This window comes from Tursiops truncatus, chromosome 14 (genome assembly GCF_011762595.2).
Source record: "Tursiops truncatus isolate mTurTru1 chromosome 14, mTurTru1.mat.Y, whole genome shotgun sequence".
Classification (NCBI taxonomy): Eukaryota; Metazoa; Chordata; class Mammalia; order Artiodactyla; family Delphinidae; genus Tursiops; species Tursiops truncatus.
Genome location: NC_047047.1, coordinates 1,781,506 through 1,804,863, shown reverse-complemented (window position 1 = coordinate 1,804,863; position 23,358 = coordinate 1,781,506). Strand labels below are relative to the sequence as shown.

At 49.1% G+C, this 23,358-nt stretch overlaps 1 protein-coding gene across 6 annotated transcripts in view; it reads left to right on the top strand.

The window, feature by feature from the left end:
- The window catches only part of NCK2 (NCK adaptor protein 2), a 132,397-nt gene extending 118,093 nt beyond the window's left edge, over positions 1–14,304 (top strand). For all 6 annotated transcript variants that reach the window (XM_073790958.1, XM_033838546.2, XM_033838549.2 and 3 more), the window contains one exon: positions 13,063–14,304. In XM_073790958.1, the coding sequence (XP_073647059.1) occupies positions 13,063–13,257 (195 nt within the window). In that variant the 3' untranslated portion in view covers positions 13,258–14,304. The remainder of the gene's footprint in view (positions 1–13,062) is intronic.
- The last annotated feature ends 9,054 nt before the right edge of the window (positions 14,305–23,358 follow it).

Here is a 23,358-nt window from a genome sequence, read left to right as displayed (position 1 = left end):
GTACATGGGCCTCTCACTGCTGTGGCCTATCCCGTTGTGGAGCACAGGCTCCGGACACGCAGGCTCAGCGGCCATGGCTCACGGGCCCAGCCGCTCCGCGGCATGTGGCATCTTCCCGGACCGGGGCACGAACCCGTGTCCCCTGCATCGGCAGGCGGACTCCCAATCACTGAGCCACCAGGGAAGCCCTGTACCTGTAGTTTTTAACAGCACACACCCACAGGCAGACCCGGAGTGAGGGACGGGGGGCTACCGCCCCAGCAGGTGCACGTGGGCCCTTCCGGCCCGTGTTTTCTGCCCTGGTTGTGGTTTCTTCCCCTGGTGAAGGGGAAGCACCTTGTGGGGCGAGGTGAGAAGCCTGGACAGAGGGAGGAACGTTTGCATTCGGCTCTGGTCGGTGCTTGCTGAACATTTCCTTCTTGGAGGCAGGCGGGCCCACCTCTTCTCTCCCCGCTGCCAGGGGTCTTCACCGCGTGTCCTTTGGAAACAGTTCCTTGGCGACTTGCAGAAGAAATTCTACAAGAAGCATTTACGTTTTGGTCTGGAGATGCGGGCAGGGAACGTACTTGCCCAGCAGAGATGGTATCCGAGGCAGCTAACAGTCCCGATATTCAGATACTCAGGAGGCCCGGTGCGTGTACCAGCCAGAGCCGGGCAGAGTCCCTGTTGCATTTCAAGGAGGTTGAGATAGAAAAACGTCAGGTTCGGGGACGATTGTTGCCTGACCCCAGGCCAGAGGGGGGCAACCCTTTTTGGTTCAGGAGCCGGGTCTGAGCCGTGTCGAGGGTGATCTGAACGAAATGATGGGTTCCTTTGTACCCCCGCCGAGGCCCCTCCTCTCAGCATCCCTTCTGCCAGGGCCCCCCTGCCGATTCCTGCAGTAACTTCCAAGGCAGGAGAGCTCGTGTCCTCACCCATCCTGCTACTTCGGTTTCCTCTGTCCAGATTATAAGGTTTCCACCGGAATTACACCAGTTTTTAGCACATAAACTTTTTTAAAAAATGTTTTTTATTGTGGTGGCAAAATATATATAACATAAAAGTTGAACATTTTAATCATTTTCAAGTGCAAGTTCAGCGACATTAAGCGTATTCACATTGTTGTGCAAGCGTTACCACCATCCTTGCCCAGGGCTCTTCCGTTTCCCTCACTGGAGCTCTGTCCCCATTGAATGCTAACTCCCCATGCCCTCCCCCAGCCGCAGGCTGTTTTCTACTCTCTGTCTCTAGGAATTTGACTAAGTACCTCCTCGTATAAGTGCAATCATGCAGTGTCTGTGCTTTTCTGTCTGGCTTACTTCACTCAGCATAATGTCCTCAAGGTTCATCCGTGCTGTAGCCTGGGTCAGAACGCCCTTCCTTTTTTAAAGCTGAATGATACTCCATTGTTTGGATGGACCACGCTTTGTTTATCCGTCATCTGTCAAAGGGCAGGTGGGTTGCTTCCACCTTTTGGCTACCGTGAATAATGCCACTGTGAACATGGGTGTGTAAGTGTCTGTGCAAGTCCCTCTTTCAGTTCTTGAAGGTCTATACCCAGCAGAGTTTTTGGAGCAAACGGTGATTCGTTGGTGAATTTTTTGAGGAACCGCAGTCTGTTTTCCACGGCGGCTGCACCACTCTACCTTTCACCAGCTGTGCGTAGGGGTTCCGGTTTTTACACATCCTTGCCAACAGTTGTTGTTTTGGTGTTTTTGTTTTTTCATAATAACCAGCCTCATAGGTGCAAAGTGGTGTCTCACTGTGGTTCCGATTTGCATCAGCCCAGAGCCTTTCAGTCTCAGCTGCACTCTTGGCCTATTTGTGGGTGTTTCTCATGGTGCTGTTACCAAGCAGTTCCTAAACGTGGCCTCAGTAGCACTGCAAGAGCAGCACAGAGAAATAAAAGAGTCGCCCCACGGAGCTCATAACACAGAAAGCTGTTTTATCATTCTGTTAGATCACCCTCCCTAGTCGTCCAATAGAGCCTTCTTTTATTTTTATTTTATTTTCTTATTTTTTGGCCATGCCACGCAGCACGTGGGATCTTAGTTCCCTGACCAGGGATCGAACTTGCGCCCCCTGCAGTGGAAGCGTGGAGTCTTAACCACTGGACCACCAAGGAAATCCCAATATAGCCTTCTTTTAATCAAAATTGATTCCCTGTCTGTACTTACACCACAGGCTGTAAATTGATATGTGTATATATATATAATATCATTTATTATTGATAAGTCACTCCAGGCATGGCATGGCCAAAAGACAGAGAATGACAAGGGCAGTATTCTAAAAGTCTGTCCTCCGAGGTGTTCCCATTAGCTTTAGGAAATGCATCTGGGGACGCGGGGAGGGATAATCACACACGCACATACTAACTTACAAACGGACCATAAACACTTCCGTTGAAAGATTAGGTAGATGGACTTTGAGGGCCGTACTGTGTTTGCTGGTCGATTTCTCTTCACTTGCGTAAACAAGTTTATTTCAGAAGCTAATGAGAGCCATCATATTTGATCATGTCACCTGTGGGATTGGCTTTAGGCCTATAGAGTAAATATTTCAGAGACACGTTTATAGGAGAATAGAAAATGCCAGTCAGAAGGTAAGCTGATGTAAACACAAAGAGGAGAGCTCCTGTATAGAGGGAGTCAATTTTGATGAAAAAAGCCTCTGCCGGACGGCTGGGGGTGGCGGTGATCTAATGGGTGATGGACCTGGAAGGCCACTTTTCTGAGATTAGAACCGGGAGAGTATCGATCAGCGGAGAACAATCTGCCTTCAGCCCACTGGCTCTCAGGTTTCTTTGGCAAAGGAGCTACTTCTCTGGACAAAAGAGTACCTTCCTTAAAGAAGCAAAAAAGAGAGAAAAATTTCCATGTACCAGACAAGGGGGAAAGAATGATACAGCTTTTGATAAGAAATCGACAAGGTGACCCCTCTTTGGGGGCAGAGAGAGCCTTAAATATTCGTATCAATTGTTGGTGCTTGAAGACCAGCATGACCAGAAATCCACCCAGCGCCCACCTGGGAGGCTCAGTAGGCCACACGAGGGGCACTTCTATTCTCATCTTGCCCTAAAATCTGAAGTGAAAGATATGTGGACGTTTTAAGGTTATTAAAGACTCAGGAGGGCCTGGGAGCAAAGTCCCTGCTTCCTCTATTATTTCTTCACAGCCACGTGCTTAGAAAAAAATCATGTGAATACCTAGGCTATTGGGGATGGAGAATGAATCAAAGGATATTGTGGACTCTTCTCAGTGCTCCTTTTTTTTTTTTAATACTGGTGTTGAGAAAATCGTGATTCAATCTTGAGTAAAGGAGAGAAATATTTGACCAGGGAGTCTACTTTATAAAAATATAAAGGTGCTTTTCAGCAAGTGTTTGAAACAATGGATCGAGTTGGTGAAGCTGTAGAAATAGTATCAAAGATGGTATAATTGGTTTTCCTTTCTAAAAGTTGTCGTGAGCAGAAATTGCAAAGAGGTAAGATGGAAGAATTACCTGAAGGAACGAATAGAGGAAGAGATGCTCAAAATTGGAGATTCACCTGTCAGTGCATTTATTGAGCACCTACTGTGATCCGGTGTGGAGATGTGGAGTGCAATCAGGGTCTAGTACTCAGAGGGATTCATATTCAAATAGGGACCTAAAATCTAAAAACAAAAATAGTGATGATAAAAGCCCTGAGAGAGGGTGGTTTTTTGTCAGTCTATCAGCTGTCCTCACACTCCCCTTGGAAAATGACTTCCGAAAATGTCAGGTGAGTGAATGACTTAAACGAACAGATAATTCTTCAGAACCCCAGGTTCAAAACCTGTGAGAATAGAAAAGTCAATTCTTCGAAGAATAGTCCGAGGGAAGGAGAGAACAAGAAGTGATGTGATGTTTGAATTCAATTTGAAAAGTTAGCACAGTATTCTGCAAAGAGAAATTATACCAAATAAGGAGAAAGGGAACCATGGGGAAGTTTGGACAGTGGGAAGAAGCAGGAAGATAGGATTGAAGGGAGGACGGAAGCTAGGTGTTCCAAAATTGGAAACAGGTACAGGACCCAGTCTAGGTTTTAGTCCAGCCCAAGACAACTTTAACAACTTGCGGTCCCGTGGTGGCTTAAAAAGATGTCCACAAATCATCTGATACCCGTCCTTTCAAAGGGTGGAGGCGACGGCGTCCCCGTCAGCAGGGTGTCACTTGCTAACTCACATCTGATGAATAGAATGTGGTAGGAGAGGTGCTGGGCGACTCCCGGGACTGGGTCGTACGTGCATGTGGCTCTGCTGCATCTGGGACCGCTTGATTTGTGGGGAGCCGGCCGCCACGTTGTGGAGGTGCTGAGGCAGGACTATGGGGATGCTGCAAGACCAGGGACGGAGGCCTCCGAGCGGCTCATGTGAGCAGACCACCTTGTATGTGGACCTGCCTCCCCAGCTGGGCCTTCGGATGACCGCAGCCTCAGCCCATGTCTTCCCTACAGCCTGATGGAGCTTGGCGGCCCCAGGTCAGTCAAGGTTTAAGGCACTCCCAGATTCCCAATTAGAAATTGTTATTTAAGCCACTGGATTTGGGAGAGATTTGTTACACAGCGGTAGACACATAGTACAAGTGGCCCAGGTAGAAAACAGGACCATAATAAGATAGGAGACAACTGGAACTGAACATTAAAGTTCAGGAGGTTGTGCTTTGCCCTTTGTGTTTAAAGAGAGAACAGACAGGTGGCTTTCATGTCAGCGATGTTCCTTTCCTTCTGCTGAAACCCAGGAGGAGACTTCAGAGGTACCAGGTGGCAGACGTAGGGGTCTGTACAGCCTCGGTCACTCCCGGGCCAGTTCGCTCAGCGACCATCTGTTGAGTGCTTATTATGTATGAGGCCCAGTTTTTTCTCCCAAATATATAAAAATAAGAAAGAAGGAGCCTCTCCCTCAGAACGCTTAGAGCCTCGTAGGAGAGCCATGTAGACAAGCACTGATGACAGTGGTCAGGGTGCAGTGCGGTGTAGTGCTTCTGTGATAGGACGTAGGCCTCTTGTAGGTGATGTGGAAAGTATGTTCTCTGGAGACTTTAATTGAAAGCCGTTTTAAAAAATCGACGAGATGCTGATGGCTGTCTTTATAAAGCTTCATAGAAGGAGCTTAAAGAAGGGCCACTAGGTGACAGTTTTGCTTTAAACGTTCCCAAAGATGCTGTGCTTCTGACATTACTGTAGTTTATTCAACTGCCCCAGTCTCTTCCCAGTTTCAGGAGTTATCTCTGTTCCATAGTTGCAAAAACTGAAGAACTGTTGGGAAACTTGCCCAAGGTCTCAAAGCCAGTAAGTAAAGGAGCCAAAATAGGAGAGCAGGCAGCCTGGTAGTGGAGCCAGTGACTCAGCTCTCCTGCTTCTCAGCAGCACGACTGTGGTGGAGAACTGGGGCCTGGATGGGTCACCGCCTGCCCGTGTCACGTGACCATGTGCTCATGGTGGACTGGTTCCTTACAGACTGGTGCTTCTTCTGAAAACAGCTAGAATAGCTGGACAAAACATTGAGACAAACACAGAGCAGCAGAGAAGTAGACCTTCAGTAGTCTATGGTGCTGGGGGGCAGAAATGGGAGGTCAGGCCCCCTGAGGGGGCAGGGCCCCCAAAAATCTATACACTGGGATCAAAGGCAAACTGGGAATAACACCAGACTGTAATCAGTTACATCCCTCATTGAACTAAGGTGCCCTGCCCACCCTGGGTGCAGAAGCAAAGCAAACCCTCTCGGAGGACAGTAATACCATTGAGAACCTCAAAGTGTCTCTTTGATTTTTTTTTATACACAATATGCAGCATTCAAAGAAAAATTACCAGGAGACAAAACTAGATGACCAAAATCAAAGGGGTGGGGGAAGACATTAGAACAGACCCACAGATTTCGAGTTTTTATTTTATTTATTCATAAATTATTTATTTATTTCTATTTTTGGCTGCATTGGGTCTTCGTTGCTGCGCACAGGCTTTCTCTAGTTGTGTTGAGCGGGGACTACTCTTCGTTGCAGTGTGCGGGCTTCTCATTGCAGCGGCTTCTCTTGTTGCAGAGCACAGGCTCTAGATGCGCAGGCTTCAGTAGTTGCAGCATGGGGGCTCAGTAGTTGAGGCACGTGGGCTTAGTTGCTCTGTGGCATGTGGGATCTTCCCGGACTAGGGTTCGAACCCGTGTCCCCTGCATTGGCAGGCAGATTCTTAACCACTGCGCCACCAGGGAAGTCCAGATTTTGAGTTTTGAAATGCAGTCTTTAAGATATATGGATAAATAGGTTCGAGAAACTCAGCAAGATGAATGTGAGCAGAGAATTAGAAGTAATAAGGGAGAATCAAGTGAGAATCCTAGGACTAAAAAATACAGTAACTGAAATTAAGGACTTGGTGGGTTTACAGCAGATTAAACACAGCTGAAGAAAGGATTAGTAAATAGGAAGATAGCTCAGAGGAAGAGAGATTTTAGGATACACGTGCAAAAAAATAAAAGGACAGAAAATACAGAAAAGAGCATAGAGATTTTGCTACAGACCGAATGTTTGCATGTTGTCCTTCCCCCCCAACTTCCCACCTTGTTAAATTCATAGGCTGAAGCCTGATCCCCAATATGATGGGATTGGGAGGGAGCCCTCTTGAATGGGATTAGTGCCCTTATAAAAGAGACCCCAGAGAGCTCCCCAGCCCCTCTGCCACATGAGGACACAGTGAGAGGGTGGCTGGCTGTGAACCAGGAAGCAGGTCTTCACCAGACACTGAATCTCCTGGCTACTTCACCTTGGACTTCCAGCCTCCCGAACTGTGAGGAATACACTTCTGTCATTTTTAAACCACCCAGTTTACGGTATTCTGTTGTCGTAAACAGAACTAAGATTTACAGGACCAAGTGAGAGGTTTAACATACATGTAATTGGTGTCCCCAAAGAGGGGACGTCGGGGTGGGGGTGGACAGGAGGGTGGAGCCGTGTTTGAAGAGGGATGTGCCCCCGCCCCATGACTCACTAGTGGCCGAGCCCAGTCTTCCAGTTTCAAGTTCAGCACCTTTAGAACATCTTTCATTGTGACACGTAATACACAAAAAAATTTCATTTAAAAAGTACTTGTTGAACCCAGGTCAGGAAGGTCAAAAAATGGGACCCAGGTCAAGGTCAAGAGATAGGACGTTGGCGGCCCTCTGGAAGCTACTCACATACCTGTATGTGCCTCCTGATTGCACTGCACCTCCTGCTAGAGATCACTGCTCCCTTTCACTGGGAGCTGGTCGTTTTCTTTACCGTTTTAGACGTATGTTTGTGTGTTTGGGTTCTGCCTGCTTCTGGTTTGTACAGTTGATATCGCACTGTGGCTGTTCTTACTTTCTTCTTTTGTCCACACTTTGTGAGATCGTTCAGTCCGTGTGGACGCATTCATTTTGTTGTGTGATGAAGCGTCCCCTCCTGTGTTTATTGACTCCTGCGGTGGACGTGAGGCATGTCGGCACCTGGGGCCAGCATGAGTAGTCCTGCTGCACCTGTACACGCTCCTCTGAACCCGAGCACGCCCTGGGGTGAGACAGCCGGGTCCTGGAGAAAGCGCGTCTTCAGCTTCTCGATGGTGCAGAGACCCTGTGTCCAGGCCCGCAGCAGTTCCGGCTCGTGCTCCCACCACCGGGAGGGGTTCCCGGTACAGCTCTCTCCCTGCCTCGGAAATGACCGTGGCTTGCTGGCTCTGGATGAGGGACTCACCCTGTACCCAGCATGGGAGGCGCACAGCACTCCCTCGTGTGGGCCTGTGTCTCCAGGTCATTCGCGCCCCAGCTGCTGGGCTGGTGGGTTTCGGTCCTCTTTCTCAATGCAGACAGGCCAGCAGACACCTGTCATGGTTCTGTGACAAGCTTAGGGTTAGAGCATCGCTGAGTCCTCCCGCCAGCACCCCCCGCCCGTGCAGGTGAGTGTGGCTCCGGCCTTCCTCACTCGACTCCCCGGAGGCTGGGAGCTGAGCCTGGAAGGATCACAGCCCTCGTGTACCAGGCCGATGGGGCCGACTTCTCAGGGATCGTGCGGGGCAAGTTCGTTCCGGGCCTGGAGTAGCCGCGTCTCCGTCAGATCCAGGGCACCGGCTCGGTGTGAAGGGAAGAGAGTCCCTGCTGTCTCTTCTGGGGGCTTCCCCACAGGGACTGTCCAGAGCAGGGCCTGACTTCTCAGGACAGAGTCAGAAGGGCATCGCCGCCTGGGGGTGAGCTTGGCCCGGCGGGGCCGCCTCCTTCGAGAGGCTCCTTAGCCCGCAAAGCTCATTCCTGTCTTGTCCTCGTGGCTCTGAGCATTTGAAAACCCTGCTGGTGGTTGGCTCAGAGCCCATTTCTCAAACTGCATCCGCGTCCCCGGGAGGGCTCCTGAAACACAGATGTCTGGACCCCGCCCCAGAGCTGCTGGTTCAGGGGTTCCGTGCTCAGGGGCCTGAGAGCTCGACTTTTCACCTGACAGATCCCAGGAGACGCTTATGCTGCGGTCTTGGGAGCTCAGTTTGAGAACCACTGATCCATTTCATCTTCAGGCTTCGTTTAGGATTTAGTGGTAACACGTAACAGTGCATTTTAGTACGTAGATTGGAAAATGTACTCCTGCTGAACTGTGATTGCCCGAAAGGTTCAGCAGCCCTGCTTGACGTAAATTTAGTTCATTCTATGTCCTTAACGTCAAGGTTTCTACTCAGGAGCCCACGAAATTAAAAATTACTTTCTCTGCTGCATTGGTTTTACTGCTGTAATGCACATACACACATGACACACCATGATGTTAAATGAAGGAGCTTAAATTAAAAACAAATTCAGAATCGTCTGTGGATCATGGGGCTTAATTAAAATTGAGCCTATCACACGCCGACTCTGACTGACTCCCTACTCCCTCCGTACGATGCCACTTTGTCTGTGAATTGATTAAAGTATCTCTAAAAGGAGCCCAGTGCCTGGCTTGTGCTAAACTATGAAACTGAAGTCGCCTTCTGTCCTTATCTGAAGGCACAGACTCATGGCACAGAATGTATGTGCTTATAAAAATTAACAGATGCTCGAAACTAAACGTCCCTTCACAAAAACCTGAAGCCCCGGGAGAGAGCTGAGCGGTCCCTAGTGTGTATGTGCTGCTGGACCCAGGGGCGTGGTGACTGCCCACGGAGCTTCTCCTTCACCCACCAGGACTGATCACCGTGTGACAGTGGCCCCAGGGCCGGTGCTCCGGGCCATCCTGTGCAGAGCACCTGTCCGGCGGTTCCTGTTTTAGTTTGTTCTATTTTCAAAACCGTATACAACATGCACCTTGGGCGGGAATACTGAAAACACCGAGGCCAGCTCGCATCCATCGTGTTCAGTTTCCGGAAGATGGTAGTGATTTGAGAATTGTGCGGGACGATTACTTAGAATGTCCTGTGCTGTTTAAATGTTTGACAGGGTCATCGTGACATCAGCGTTCGTGATGATTCCTTTTTTTTTGAGGGGCCGTCCAAGGTCCCTGCGCCCCATCCACACTCGCCCTCCTGGGCTGGCTCAGAAGATCTTCACCCCATGGTGATTCATTTCTAAGAGATCAAGCTGGGGAAATAATTTTCAAGTTCTGTGTCTCCTTCCCCACCTGCTCTGGGCCCCTAATCCTCTAATGGCCATGATTCTGAAACTAATACACAGCCCAAGGCCTAATCAGAGATAAAACTTCCTATCTCTTCCTGGGTTTCCTCCAAGTCGTCAAGCCCTGGGTTTAGTATGGAGATAAGGTGAGGTTTTTCCCTTAAAGGTTTGTTTTTATTTGTTCGGTGTGGGGCAAAGGGACACACAAATACAAACTATAAATCCATGTGTCTCTGAGATGCGTTTCTGCCTACAGCTGTGACAGGTGGCAGCCCGCCCCAGAGCTGGATTTTCTCAGACCCCCATTTCCCTGAGTTGTCATTCATTCATATGGAGTGATCTCTTGTTTTGCAAGATTTGTACACCTTAAATCAAATGTGTGCAGAGTCGGCGTAAAAGCCAGTGGATGGGGGCGGGGTGCTTGCTGGTGTTGTCCTGATGAGAGGGATGCGAAGCAGGGGCCGGGCTGGTGGGTGCTCACCAGCAGTAAGTTCCTGGGTTTGGAGAAAGGAGGCAGCCTGCTCTAGGAATTCAGTTTAGACCTGGATTATCCGGCTCCCACCATCCGTAGGGCTCCCTGCGGAACACAGCCGTGGATTGGACGCGGCCCTACCCGGCCTGATGCGTCAGGACGCCTTCTGCTGGACAGTAGCCAAGGGGGGCCGAGCTTATCGGCTTCTCCAGGGCGGTCAGCTTGTGAGCTGAGACCTACGGGAATGGTCGACCAAGGAGGGGGACAAAGGCTGGCTCGAACCACATGAACAGGAGTGAAAGTGGGACTGGGGTTGGGAGGGGCATCCTTCTGTCTCATCGGTCGGATCTGGGGAAGCGGGGACAGGTGACAGCCCTGGTGGGCCGCGGTGGGCGGCTGGATTTTATTCTGAGGCCGCTGAGGGAAGCCAGTGTCCGTCCTCCTCTCCCTCAGCCGCGCCGGCCACTTAGTGCCTCCGGAGAGGCAGGACCCTCTCCCTTTCTTCACCGACGTCCCCCCTCCCCTCTTCAGCGCTCACCCACCAGCGCGCGTCTCGGGCCCAGGTCCGGTTTCTGTGGAGGCCTTTCCTGACCTCCCGCCCCAAGTTTAAATGCCCTGTGCCACCTCAGTACTCCCTCCTTTCTCTCTGCAGAACTCAGCACAGTTTGCGCCTATGTACCAGCTCCTTCTTTATCTGTTTCCCCCACTGGATGGTCACTTCCAAGAGAGCAGAAGCCCATGCAGAGCATACATGCTGTGCTCTCATGCACACGCAGCCAGGGCATGGCCTGTTTGGTGTGAGTCCGTGTTCAGTAAATAATTGTTTATCGAATTCAGCAATACTTTTTTCCCAAAGAATATTCCTCATTCAGTGTCTTACCCTACATATTTTTCAATAAATGAGATGAAAGACTAATTTTAATAAAAGTAATAATATCTTTCTAAGATATAATATATTCACATATACCTAGGGCACTGACATAATCACAAATTTAAACATTTCTCAATAAAATCTGTACATGAACCATAGTATAGCCACCTCTGGGATACTATGAACCATGTTAAAATGCAACCAGAATTTTCCACTGCTCTTAAAATATTTATTTTTAAATAGCTGAGAATTAGAAAAATTTTTAATTTTTAAATTGACATATAGTTGATGTAAGATATTCTGTAAGTTACAGGTGTACAGTGTAGCCGTTCACCATTTTTAAAGGTTATACTCCATTTACAGTTATTGTAAAATACTGGCTATATTCCCCTTGTTGTACAGTATATCCTTGTAGCTTATTTTATACCTAAAGTTTATACCTCTTAATCCCCTACTGCTGTATTGCCCCTCCCCGCTTCCCTCTCCCCACTGGTAACCACTAGTTTGTTCCCGATATCTGTGAGTCAGCTTCTTTTTTATGTTCGCTAGTTTGTTGTATTTCTTAGATTCCACATGTGAGATCATACAGTGTTTGTCTTTCTCTGCCTGACTTCTTCACTTAGCATAATGCCCTCCGAGTCCATCCATGTTGCTGCAAATGACAAAATTTCATTCTTTTTTATGAATGAGTAGTATTCCATTGTATATCTGTACCACATCTTTTTTATACGTTCGTGTGTTGACGGACACTTGGGTTGCTTCTGCACCTTGGCAATTGTAAATAATGCTGCTAAGAAACGTTGGGCTGCATGTATCTTTTTGAATTAGCATTTGGGGTTGTTTTTGTTTTTTTTTTTTTTTGGATATATACCCAGCAGTGGAATTGCTGGGTCATATGGCGGTTCTATTTTTAGTGTTTTGAGAAACCTCCCTACTGTTCTTCACAATGGCTGCACCAATTTACATTCCCACCAACAGTGCAAGAGGGTTTCCTTTTCTCCACGCTCTCTCCCAACATCTGTTATTTGTGTTCTTTTTGATGACAGTCATTCTGACAGGTGTGAGGTCGTATCTCCTTGTGGTTCTGATTTGCATTTCCCTGATGATTAAACGATGTTGAGCATCTTCTCATGTGCCTGTTGGCCACCTTCATTTCCTCTCTGGAAAATGTCTATGCCGTTCGTCTGCCCATTTTTTTAATTGGGTCGTTTGTTTTTTGATATTGAGTTGTATGAGCTGTTTATATATGTTGGATATATATAAATAACCCCTTATTGGTCACATCATTTGCAAATATTTTCTCACATTCAGTAGGTTGTCTTTTCATTTTGTCGATGGTTTCTTTTCCTTTGCTGTGCAAAAGCTTTTAAGTTTAATTAGGTCCCATTTGTTTATTTTTGCTTTTATTTCCTTTGCTTTAGGAGACAGATCCAAAAGAATATTGCTACGATTTACGTCAGAGTGTCTGCCTGTGTTTTCCTCTCGGAGTTTTATGGATTCCAATCTTACATTTAGGTCTTTAATCCATTTCGAGTTTATTTTTGTATATGATGTTAGAGAATGTTCTAATTTCATTCTTTACAAGTAGCTGTCCAACTTTCCCAGCACCGCTTACTGAAGAGACTGTCTTTTCTCTATTGTATATTCTTGCTTCCTTTGTCGTAGATTGATTGACCATAGGTGTGTGGGTTTATTTGGGGGCTCTCTTTTCTGTTCCATAGACCTACGTGTCTGTTTTTGTGCCAGCACCACGCTGTTGGGTGAACTTCTAATAGTGGTAGGAGTTAGAGAAAGTGAAACTTCTAGCTGCTGCCTGTATAGAAATGACTTTTTACAAATTCGAGGAATAGCTTGGGGAAGTGAAGATTTAACAGCGGTTAACAATGGTGCTGTCCATTCCACAGCGAGTCTCCAGGTTTCAAATAATGAAATACATTTAGCACCGAAACCCTACTAAGCAAAGTGTCAGTTTTCTTCACTGCAGAACACGAGCATCTCAGCCGACCTCTGGGTCGTTGTAAAGACCAGGAGCCGCCCCAGGCATGGACGCAGAGCCCGGTGCCCCGCCCCCGGCCCTGCTCGTGGCTCGTGGCTCGTGGCTCGTGGCCCAGGGCCGGGTGGTAACTGGTGTCCTCTTTCCTCTGCAGCCCAGTGACTTCTCCGTGTCTCTCAAAGCATCAGGGAAGAACAAGCATTTCAAGGTGCAGCTGGTGGACAACGTCTACTGCATCGGGCAGCGGCGCTTCCACACCATGGACGAGCTGGTGGATCACTACAAGAAGGCCCCCATCTTCACCAGCGAGCACGGGGAGAAGCTCTACCTCGTCCGGGCGCTGCAGTGAGCCCAGTGGACGCGCCCCGGAAAGGCGCCCCGGCCCGGGCCCTCCCGCAGGCCCGCTCCCGGTGGCCGCCCCGTCCTTGCTCTCTCCAGCTGGTTTCCCTTTCTGTCCGGGTCGGTTCGTTTGCCATCCGCCCTCCTTTGCCGTCCCAGGCCCTCCTGGACGGTTTTGGTGACGGGGAGGTGAAAGGGGACGAGTCAGATCACTTTATTCCTTCTCTGTGGGAGCCAGCCTTAGTCTGTTCAAATCGCTCGTGCCAGCCAACCCCCCCTTTAAAGACATCGGGCGCGGTTTGGGTGCACCGGAGCCGCCCTTACTTCCGTGAGCCACAGCGCACGTGACAGCGGGGCCGGGCCCTGGGTGGCACCTGCCCAGGGACCACCTGTCCTGGTCCCGGCATCCCTGGATCTGTGTCATTTGCGTTCACACAGCTCCCAGACTCTCCGGGGGTGACCCCGGGCACTCGTAGCAATACTGGAACCACCGGGTGAGACGGGAGGGAAGAAGCTGTCCAGTGCCTTTGGGGCTGCACCTGCAATAAAGAAAAGAGGTCCTGGAAAGTCGGTCCGGAGACTTGGAAAGACAGAGGTTTCGGAAATGTTCCCCCAAGAGATGCCATCTGCATATAGTGCTTTTTCCTCTTGCCCTGCGGCTCGTTTCAATCTCACAATGATGTATTTAATTCTCAAAGTAATATGTATCTATAGCCATTTGTTGACACTAATACAGATGATTAAGGAAAACAGCTGATCTTTGGGAAAGGGGAGCGACCAACACTTCACACACACATACACTATATATATATAAAAAATTTGCTTTACAGGGAAATTTTTCAGGGTTTACAAAAGGATATGTGATTGGTAGTAGGAGACACAGAATGTTTATGAAGAAATTGCATTTTCTTTTTTCTTTACATTTGAACTCCTTTATAGTTTAAATATACACTCTTGAGATGGGCACATTCCTACAGCTGAGGAAGGGGTCTTGAGACCTCCTAAACTTGCATACTCAGTTTTTTGGATATTGTAATAAAAAAGTATTATGACACGACTCTGTGTGTGTTCATCTGTGGCAAAGCTCGGACTCAGCGGTGGGACAGGAGCCCCTGCAGCCTTTCCTGAAATTCTCAGTGACCGAAGCGGGGAGCGTTTCTAGAGAGGTGTTCTAACAAATTTATTACTCGTGTGTTTTCTTTCTCTACCGCCGCATTTTTTAATCTTGAAATAATTTTAATTAGAGCGACTCCAAGAGAAACCGGAATCTCAAGCTTGCCTTTACTCTTACCTTTACTCTTTGGAAATTATCTGTTAAAAATATTTCACCAGACTGTTGTCAGCTAGCCCTCCCTCCCCCAGCTTTCCTCTCCCCCGTCCAGCTTTCCTCTCCCCTGTCCCGCCTGCCTTCCGTGCGCTCGGGAAAGCCTTTGTCGAGCCCCCAAGGGCACTGGGCACTGGGAATACAGAGCCACAGGGCGCGGCCTTGGCACCCCCATGGCTGACCACAGCTGACGTGTGCTCAGCGCCCCCTCTGGGCCGGCCATGGCATCCTCATCCCAGCTCCTCGAGGCCGTCCTGGGATCGTCCCCATCACACAGATGGAGAAGGTGAGGGGCAGGTGATCGCACGGGCACGGCTGGTGCCTCATGGGGCAGGTGACAAGCCCAGGACTCTGGCTTTGGGGCCACGCCCTCCCAACAGCGGCCGGGAGGCTTCCAGGAGATGTAAGGTATGTGGTGAGAGTTTGCACTGAATCTGCCATTCCTGCTCTCTGTGAGATCATTGTATCTTTAGTTGTTGCCTTTGAAATTAGACATCTGGTGTCTGGGACCTGAGGTTGGGGGCACCTAGTTACATAAGAACAGAGCTGTCCAGGTGAGTGAGGTGGACCATCACCTTAGCCAGAACAGGCGGGTTCTGGACATTGTCATGGAAATCCCACTTCTTCCCGATTCTCTGATCTGCCTGCTGTGTGTACCACGTCGACATCATGCGGGAATCCCTCTACAGCGTGAGTGCCTGGACAGCAGAAACACTGATTTACACAGCAATTCAGGAGGAAACAGTTAAAGGACACACTACAGACACACGTTTTGGCTTCAGGAACTTCTTTAAGGCTTATAGCTGTCATTGACAATTATTCTTCATCTCAAACGACCGTGTGGGAGTCTCCAGCTGCGTGGGGTCGATCAGGATTCGTATCTATGCACTCCGGGACATATGCACTCCGGGACGTCCTAGCACCAGGTGGGCCAGCGGAGCGTGAACTGCTAGTCCTAGTCTGAGCCTGTCGATAGAGTGGGTGCGGGGGAGGGGATGTCAGGCAGGGTCCCCGTGTGGTTTGAAGTGTGGACCGCCGACGCTCTGTCCAGGCCTGGCCAGAGATTTCCTGGTCAAATCTGGTTTTGCCGTTCCCTTGCCTCTTTGCACAGACAGCAGAGGACAGTAAGGTCGATTCTGCTCATTAGTTTGCGTTAAACGTGGCTTCATTTTCCATTAACGGCCTGTGCGTTACAGTCTGGGGCTACCAGGCTCTTCACGAGTGGCTTTTGCCAAATGCCATTAAATCCTGTTTCTAGGAGCTAAAACTGTCCATCTTCTCTTCCAAAGTGCCTCACACATTAAAGTCTTCAATTGTAAATTAGAATCTTTGTATCTCCTGAAACTCTGACATTTCCCAACAAAGCATTTCTGGTGCCTTACCGTTTTGTCTTTGGTTTCTGCGTACTGACTGGTTTATAATCTACTCTTTTCGCCATTTCTACCGCCCAGCGCCAGAATAATTTCTCAAGACCAAAGTTCAGAACTGAGAGGATGAAAAAGCTTGAAAGGATTCTTTTAAAATGCTACTTTTCAATAGACACAGGTCTAGTTTTGGCCAGTTGCTCACTAGAATCCAGCGTTATTCATCTGTGAGTGTTTGGTTCACGTAATTAACATCCTTTCCGCTCTAACACCTGGCCCGGGTGCCCTCTGCTGTCCCCAGAAACAGCCTCCCCTGTGCAGACGCGGCCACTCCGGTGGGAGTGCTGGGTCGTCCTTCTTGGCCCCATGACTTCAAGCAAATTATCCAGCCTTTCTGAGCGTTTGCGCCCAAGTCAGTAGGGCTGCTTCCACCTCTGTAGTGCGGGTCGTGAGGGGTCAGCTGGGGTGGCGCCCTGGACAGGACCGTGTGCTGTGGCCACGACCACAGGGGACGCCAGCCAGGCCTCCGTGTGTCACGTGACCCGCGGGACCCTGCCCTCGCTCCCCGTGGGCTTCCTCAGGGGCCCCACCCAGAGCTCTGGCCCCAGGAGGCCCTCAGGGAGCGTGGTCCTCAGCCTGCGGTCTTAGAGCCAACCCGCCCCCTCTCTTAGAGCTCAGCCTCGTCCAGCGTTTGAAGACGTGCTGCTCCCACCAACTCCTCCTCCCGGAGCTGCAGCCCCAAAGCCATGCTCGACCGCATCCTCACTTGGGTAGCTGACAAGCCCGCATCCCTGGAAGTCACCTCTCTTGAGGGGGACACCCCTTGGTTTTCTCCATGTTACTGGGAGGAAGCCCTCACCTTTCTCGGCCCCAGCTGGCAGCGCCGTAGCCGTCGAGCGTCAGGCAAAAGCTGAACGCGCCAACGACCAAAGGTCCTGAAGACCTTTGCCCTGTCTCAGCTGCCGTCGCTGTGACAAGATACCGTAACCGAGTGGGGTGGAAACAGATTTACTCCTCACGGTTCTGGAGGCTGGAGGTCTGAGGTGGCGGCGTCAGCCTGGCAGGGCTCTGGCGAGGGCCTCCCAGTTTGCAGACCTCCGACTTGGACCCTCCAGTGTTGGAGAGCGAGCCAGCAGCCCTCCGGCTGCTCTGATGAGGGTGCTAACCCCTTCAGGATGCTCCACCCTCACGCCCTCATTGCCGCCGCCCGAAGGCCCGACTCCTGACACCTCCCGGGCCAGCGGGTGGCCTCTTCCGAGCACTTCGCTGGAGGGGCCGCATACCTAGTTAATATGCACACGTTACTGTAGGTTCCGAGGGTCGACAAACGTGTTTACGGTTCTCTGGCTGCTCTCGCTATGTGGTGATGCCGACGACTTGAATGGATTGTAAAAGAAAGTTTTGTTTTTTTAAGAGTCTACCTCTTTCATGGTAGAAAATGCGGTTTTCTACTGCATTACAAATATTACAAAAAACCATTGCAATACAAATATTTTTTAACTTAGAGGCAATGGAAAAAGTTGGACGTACTAAAAATATACACTTGTTCCGAGGAAGGTGACCAGGAAAATTAAAAGTATAATTCTTCAATCAAGACACTGCCATATTAGGGGAACGATGATAGTCTCCTAAGTTCTTAAGTAGGGTATCATCAGATGACAGGTTTGATGACAATCTTTTCCATGTACAGCAAACTACCCTAAAGGAAGAAACTGGAGAAGTGGGATCCCTCCACCACCAGATTCTGTTGGGGGGCCAGATGCAGACATGCAGCCCGGAGCACCCTCTTCTCAGCAGGTGGTACCCCACTGCTGGATACAGCGATTCAGACCTTGAGGGTAACAGCTCCATCCGCGAGAAAACACTCCTCCACGAGCTTCTCAACTGCGCTGATACCCGCTGGAGGGCAGGGGCTCCCGGGACCTCCTGTGGGGAGTGGGGCCGGCACGGCAGGGCTATTGCCTCCCACTCTGTGTGCACACCTCCTGCAGCCTCACAGCCTGCCCTTTCTGTGCCGTGTCTGGAGAGAAACATCTGGTTGTCGATGACTAGAATGGGCTTTTTTAAAACACAAAAAACCAAACCAATCCTCATTTGCCTCTACCTCCACTTGGATCTCTCCTAGCACAGCTCCCAGCCTCACAAGCTAACTGGAAAGACGGTGATGGTCCATCCTGGGGGGGAGGTCCTGTTACTTGACTGGAAGTCACTACTGAAGATGGATGGGCCCGACGGCTGGTATAAAAACCCACTGCATGGACATATATACACTACCAAATGTGAAATAGCTAGTGGGAAGCAGCCGCATCGCACAGGGAGATCAGCTCGGTGCTTTGTGACCACCTAGAGGGGTGGGATAGGGAGGGTGGGAGGGAGACGCAAGAGGGAGGGGATATGCGGATATATGTATACGTATAGCTGATTCACTTTGTTATACATCAGCAACTAACACACCGTTGTAAAGCAATTATACTCCAATAAAGATGTTTAAAAAAACCCAAAAAACTCACGGTGACTGTGTCTTAAAATGCATGGCCTCCTCCCCAGGGGACGGGCATTTGACCAGCTCCTAAGCTCAGCTCGGGGACCAGGTTCTGCAGCCGAAGTCAGCAACCGAAGACCAGAGCCTTGTACTCGAGCTCCCGCTGATGGGTGAGTCTGTGGAAGAGTAGGTCGCGGCCTGGGGAAACCCCAAGGCCACGGAGGCGGCGGTCCTCCCTTCCTGGTTGTTGAACTGCAACTTTGGCGTCCACCTTGGATCTAAGCCCGAGCCTGACCTGGGTCACTCCAGCAGCACGACCTCCGCCAAGTCCTGAAACCCCTGTGCCTTCATGGCCTTGGAAGCACGGGTGCAGACCTACTCTCTGCTCAGCCATTTAAGGGTGATACTATGACTGTTAGACGTTATCATACGTGTAGATGAGGTGAGCTGCTTTGCATAATAACGTAAAATGCTTAGAACCTTTGTACAGCCTGTTAAATGATCTTAATGAAAAGGGAAAAATAGATTAATGTGCTGAATTATTATCTAAATGAAGCCTTTGGTAATCCGAGTTTCCAGACCACATCTGCTGGTGGGACCACGGAGCCCTGGTTCAAACAATTTCAACCTGGAACATGGGTCTAGTCACAGATGGAATTCAGACGCAGAATTCCTTTCTACAAAGACCAGGCGCTCCCTTCCAAGGCCATGAATAGTAGAGAATAATAAGGCATGACCGTGAAGTAATGAAACCAATGAACATATTTGCCCAACCAGAATGCAGATGTCCAAATAGATGTTAACTCGTCACCGGTCACATTCGGTGTTGGAGGTTTAGGGGCAACATCTTTGCTGAAGTGCTTTGGCTCGTTCCTTGCAGAAAGCCCGTCTCTACTGTGGTGCAGCCTTTGACTCCCCGTGGTAGATCCTTAGGGCTGTTGTTTTGTATTTTGGGTTTTTTTTTTAGGTGTGAATGGTGACCTTGGTTATAAAACTATCTAGAAATTATTTTAAGGTGACATTTTATTTTCTTCACACTTTCTAATATTTCCCAAATGTTCTACAGTGGATATGAATGATCGGACCGAAAAGTACATTTTTAAAAATTCTTTATTTTTTAAATGGCATGGACCAAAATTGGGTGAATAAAAATCAGTGTCCAATCGGTTGCACTGGTTGTAGAAAAATATTTAGGAGAGAGATTTCTGCTGCTGACTTTGCTTGGTTTCTGGTGGTATTAGAACATACTTTTATCTTTAGTCAATGTTCCCATCAAAAACGCCTGTTAGGAACCTGTTTGTCAATTTTTAGAATGTATCGAAGTCAGTTAACAGCACGGTGGGTGGTGCAGAATACTGAATTCGTAATCGAGGTCATCTGGAAAGATTCCTTGAGAGCCTTCTCGGTGAAGCCTCCCTGGCCATCCTGATCACCCTTATTCTGCTCTTATTCCCCCCCCACCCAGTACTTACCAATTTCTGACATCCTGGATAATTCCCTGATTTTCTCTGGTTATTATTTACCGTCTGTACACACACACCTCGCAGGGCTGAAATGAAGTTCCACGTGGGTGGGGATCTTGTGTTGCCAACAGTGTTTAGTAGTAGGTACTCAATATTTGTCTACTAGCTCTGCTTGAATCAACCTGAGAGGAGAGTGGACTCAGCCCTTTCACCCCTGACGTGCCTTGAGGAGGCCCTTGAAAAAGATGCTTGCTTGACTGGGAACGGTTAGCGCATCCATACTTCTGCTTTCAAAAGTCTAGGTGGAGTTCCATCGTCTTTCCGGCTTTTGGTCAGCCCAGCTCTGTCTCCGTCTGTGTTCCCATCCCCCACCCACCTCATCACCTGCTCCTGCCTTTCTCGGGCAGCCCCGCACCACCTCTTCCTCCGGGAGGGGCTCACGGGCCCCCGGTTCACAGCGCCCTGCTGCGCCGAGTAGGAACTGCCAGCCACGCTGCCTTGCCTATTGCCTCCCCTCAACCATCCGTCCTTCCCGGACGTGGGCTTCCACCTCCTCACTTCGCTGCTAGGAAGGCCCATCCGCTCCTTCCTGCCCACAGACACGATGACGTCCAAACTCCAGAAGCCGGCGCGATCGATCCCGCTGCCCTTGGCCCCTCAGGTCCTCGGCGTCTCCTGATCAAAACTAGGTTCTCACAATCCCACAGACAGGCTCTGCCAGGCACTCCCACCTCCCTTCTGCGGCCGTTTTTGTAATAAGAGTGACTTTGCGCATCAGGCCCTCGTCCCAGCCTCCTCCCCACGTCCTCCCTAGTCACACTGCCCCTCCAGGAAGACCTCGGCGTGTATCTGTGCCCAGCTGCTGCTAGCCAGCCTCTCTGTGTGTCTGTGTCTCCTCTCTCCCGTCAGACTGTCAACAACTCTAGAGCAGGTTGAACCATACAAAATTGCCTTTTTTTTTTCCAGGTCAGAATGGTTGAATGTTGACAATTTCTTAAGGTTCAACCTAAAAACTTTTCTCAAAGTTCTTAACACTGTGCTCCCCGATATTATAGGAGCTTAGCAAATATTTGTTGGTTAACAAGAGAGAAAAAGGGAAGCTGTGAAATATGAAAATCACATCCTTCTCTCTGGCTTAATGAGAGTTAAACCAAACCCACCTTAAACACTCGGAAGGAGGCCCGGGCATATAATCGCACGTTGGTCGCAAAGTATATTCCAGGTCCCAGTGGTACTTTGATTTATATGGAAACCTTGTGGGAGGACAGACCACCGGCCCCTGGGTCTGCATCTCGGATTACGATCACGTGCCATCTGGAAAGGAGCCGAGGGGCTCCTTCAGTAGAGCTGTTATTTCTTATCTGTCTAATCCACCACAGCATTTCTGGAAAATCCTTTAAACTAGACACCACATGTGGCCTGTGACCTATTGTGAGTTTTCTAAAAATTGTGGTAAAATACACATGACAAACTTTACCAGCTTCATCTTTTTTTTTTTTTTTTTTTTTTGCGGTACGCGGTCCTCTCACTGCTGTGGCCTCTCCCGTTGCGGAGCACAGGCTCCGGACGCGCAGGCTCAGCGGCCATGGCTCACGGGCCCAGCCGCTCCGCGGCATGTGGGATCTTCACGGACTGGGGCAGGAACCCGTGTCCCCTGCATCGGCAGGCGGACTCTCAACCACTGCGCCACCAGGGAAGCCCCGGCTTCATCATTTTTAAGTGCACAGTTCGGTGGCACTAAGTACATTCACGTTGCTGTGCAACCACCGCCCCCCATCTGTCTCTAGAACTTCTTTATCTTCCCAACCTGCAACTCTGTCCCCGTTAAAAACACTAACTACCCAGCTCCTCGCCCCAGTCCCGGGTACCCACCATTTACTTTCTGTCTCTGTGCGTTTGACTCCTCTGGGGACCTCATATGGGTGGAATCATAGTATTCGTCCTTTTGTGAGCTTATCATAATGTCCTAAAAATTCATCCATCTTGTAGCATGTGTCAGAATAGAAAAGATCCGAAAGGAAGTTACATGAGTTAAAAAAAATATACAGTTGGGGCTTCCCTGGTGGCACAGTGGTTGAGAGTCCGCCTGCCGATGCAGGGACACGGGTTCGTGATCCGGTCCGGGAGGGTCCCACATGCCGCGGAGCGGCTGGGCCCATGAGCCATGGCCGCTGAGCCTGCGCATCCGGAGCCTGTGCTCCGCAACGAGAGGCCGCAACAGTGAGAGGCCCGCGTACCGAAAAAAAAAAAAAAAAAAAAAAAAAAAAAAAAAAAAAATATATATATATATATATATATATATATATATATATATATACACACACACACACATACATACAGTTACCAAACCCTGGTTCTTCCTTAAATTTTAAAATCCAGCTTACAAATCTTCTTATTCTATTTACAAACCCAGCATTAGGCAATTCCTTTTAATTACTTTGATTAATGTCTGTTTTCATTTAAAAATGGAATTAAACTCCTTTAAGTATTTTAAATTCATTTATATGTCTATTAATTAAATTTCCTTTTTAAGTGCTTAAGTTATGTAATTAACAAACCTTTCCAAGTACTTAAGTAGTCTTTGGAAATCTAATAAATTAAACGTATAAATATGGTTAAGTCTTAACCTCTCTTAGATACTCCAGTGCTGTTTATACTTTTGCTAAGATTCCAACCTAAATTCAAAAGTCTAAATTCAGTTATACATTTTAAATTAACAAGCCAAATTCCCTTAAATTTTATAAATACATGAACTACCAAATATACAGTTTCTTATCTCAAAAATATTAATGCTATAATTTAATTCGTTTAAACATCTATATATTTAATTCAAAAATCTTCCTAGGATTGAGATATATTTATCTACCAAAAAAAAAAAAAAAAAATCACTGTCATCCCCAACAATGTGGCTTAACTTTCCTAAAAGGAATCTGGGTTTGCCTTCTCAGCTACAGGGATTTTTTATGATGGGGGAGGTCCCCGGCCCAGACATCCATCACTGGGTTCCTCTCTTGGACTTCAGACTTTCAAGCTCCTTTGTCTGCAAACCGGCTTAAAATGCACGGTCAATCCACACCACTTAGATAAGCTTTCCTTGTCACTTTCCCACACCCAGAGGCCAGTGGTCCAAGCTCGTCGGACCGGCTCCTTTTCCTCCTGGGCCAGCCCTGCTCTCCGTGACCCTGGCTCCTTCCTGAGGACAGATTTACACAAAGACCTCTCACAGCCGATTCCCTCTGTCCCTAGAGGTCCCTGGGCTGAGTCCCTGGGTAGCAACGGAAGCGGAAGCCAAAGGCGGTGGCCCGATCGTGCTATTGTGTGAGCTGGAAGTCATCGGGAGGGCAGCGGGGCCCAGGGCTGACTCACCAGGCACACCTGCCCATCCCCTCCCTCAGGGCTGGGGCGGACGGAGCTCCCAGGATGCCCTGGGCCTCACTCCACACCCCTGGCCCCTGGCCTGACCACTGGGGGCCCCTGT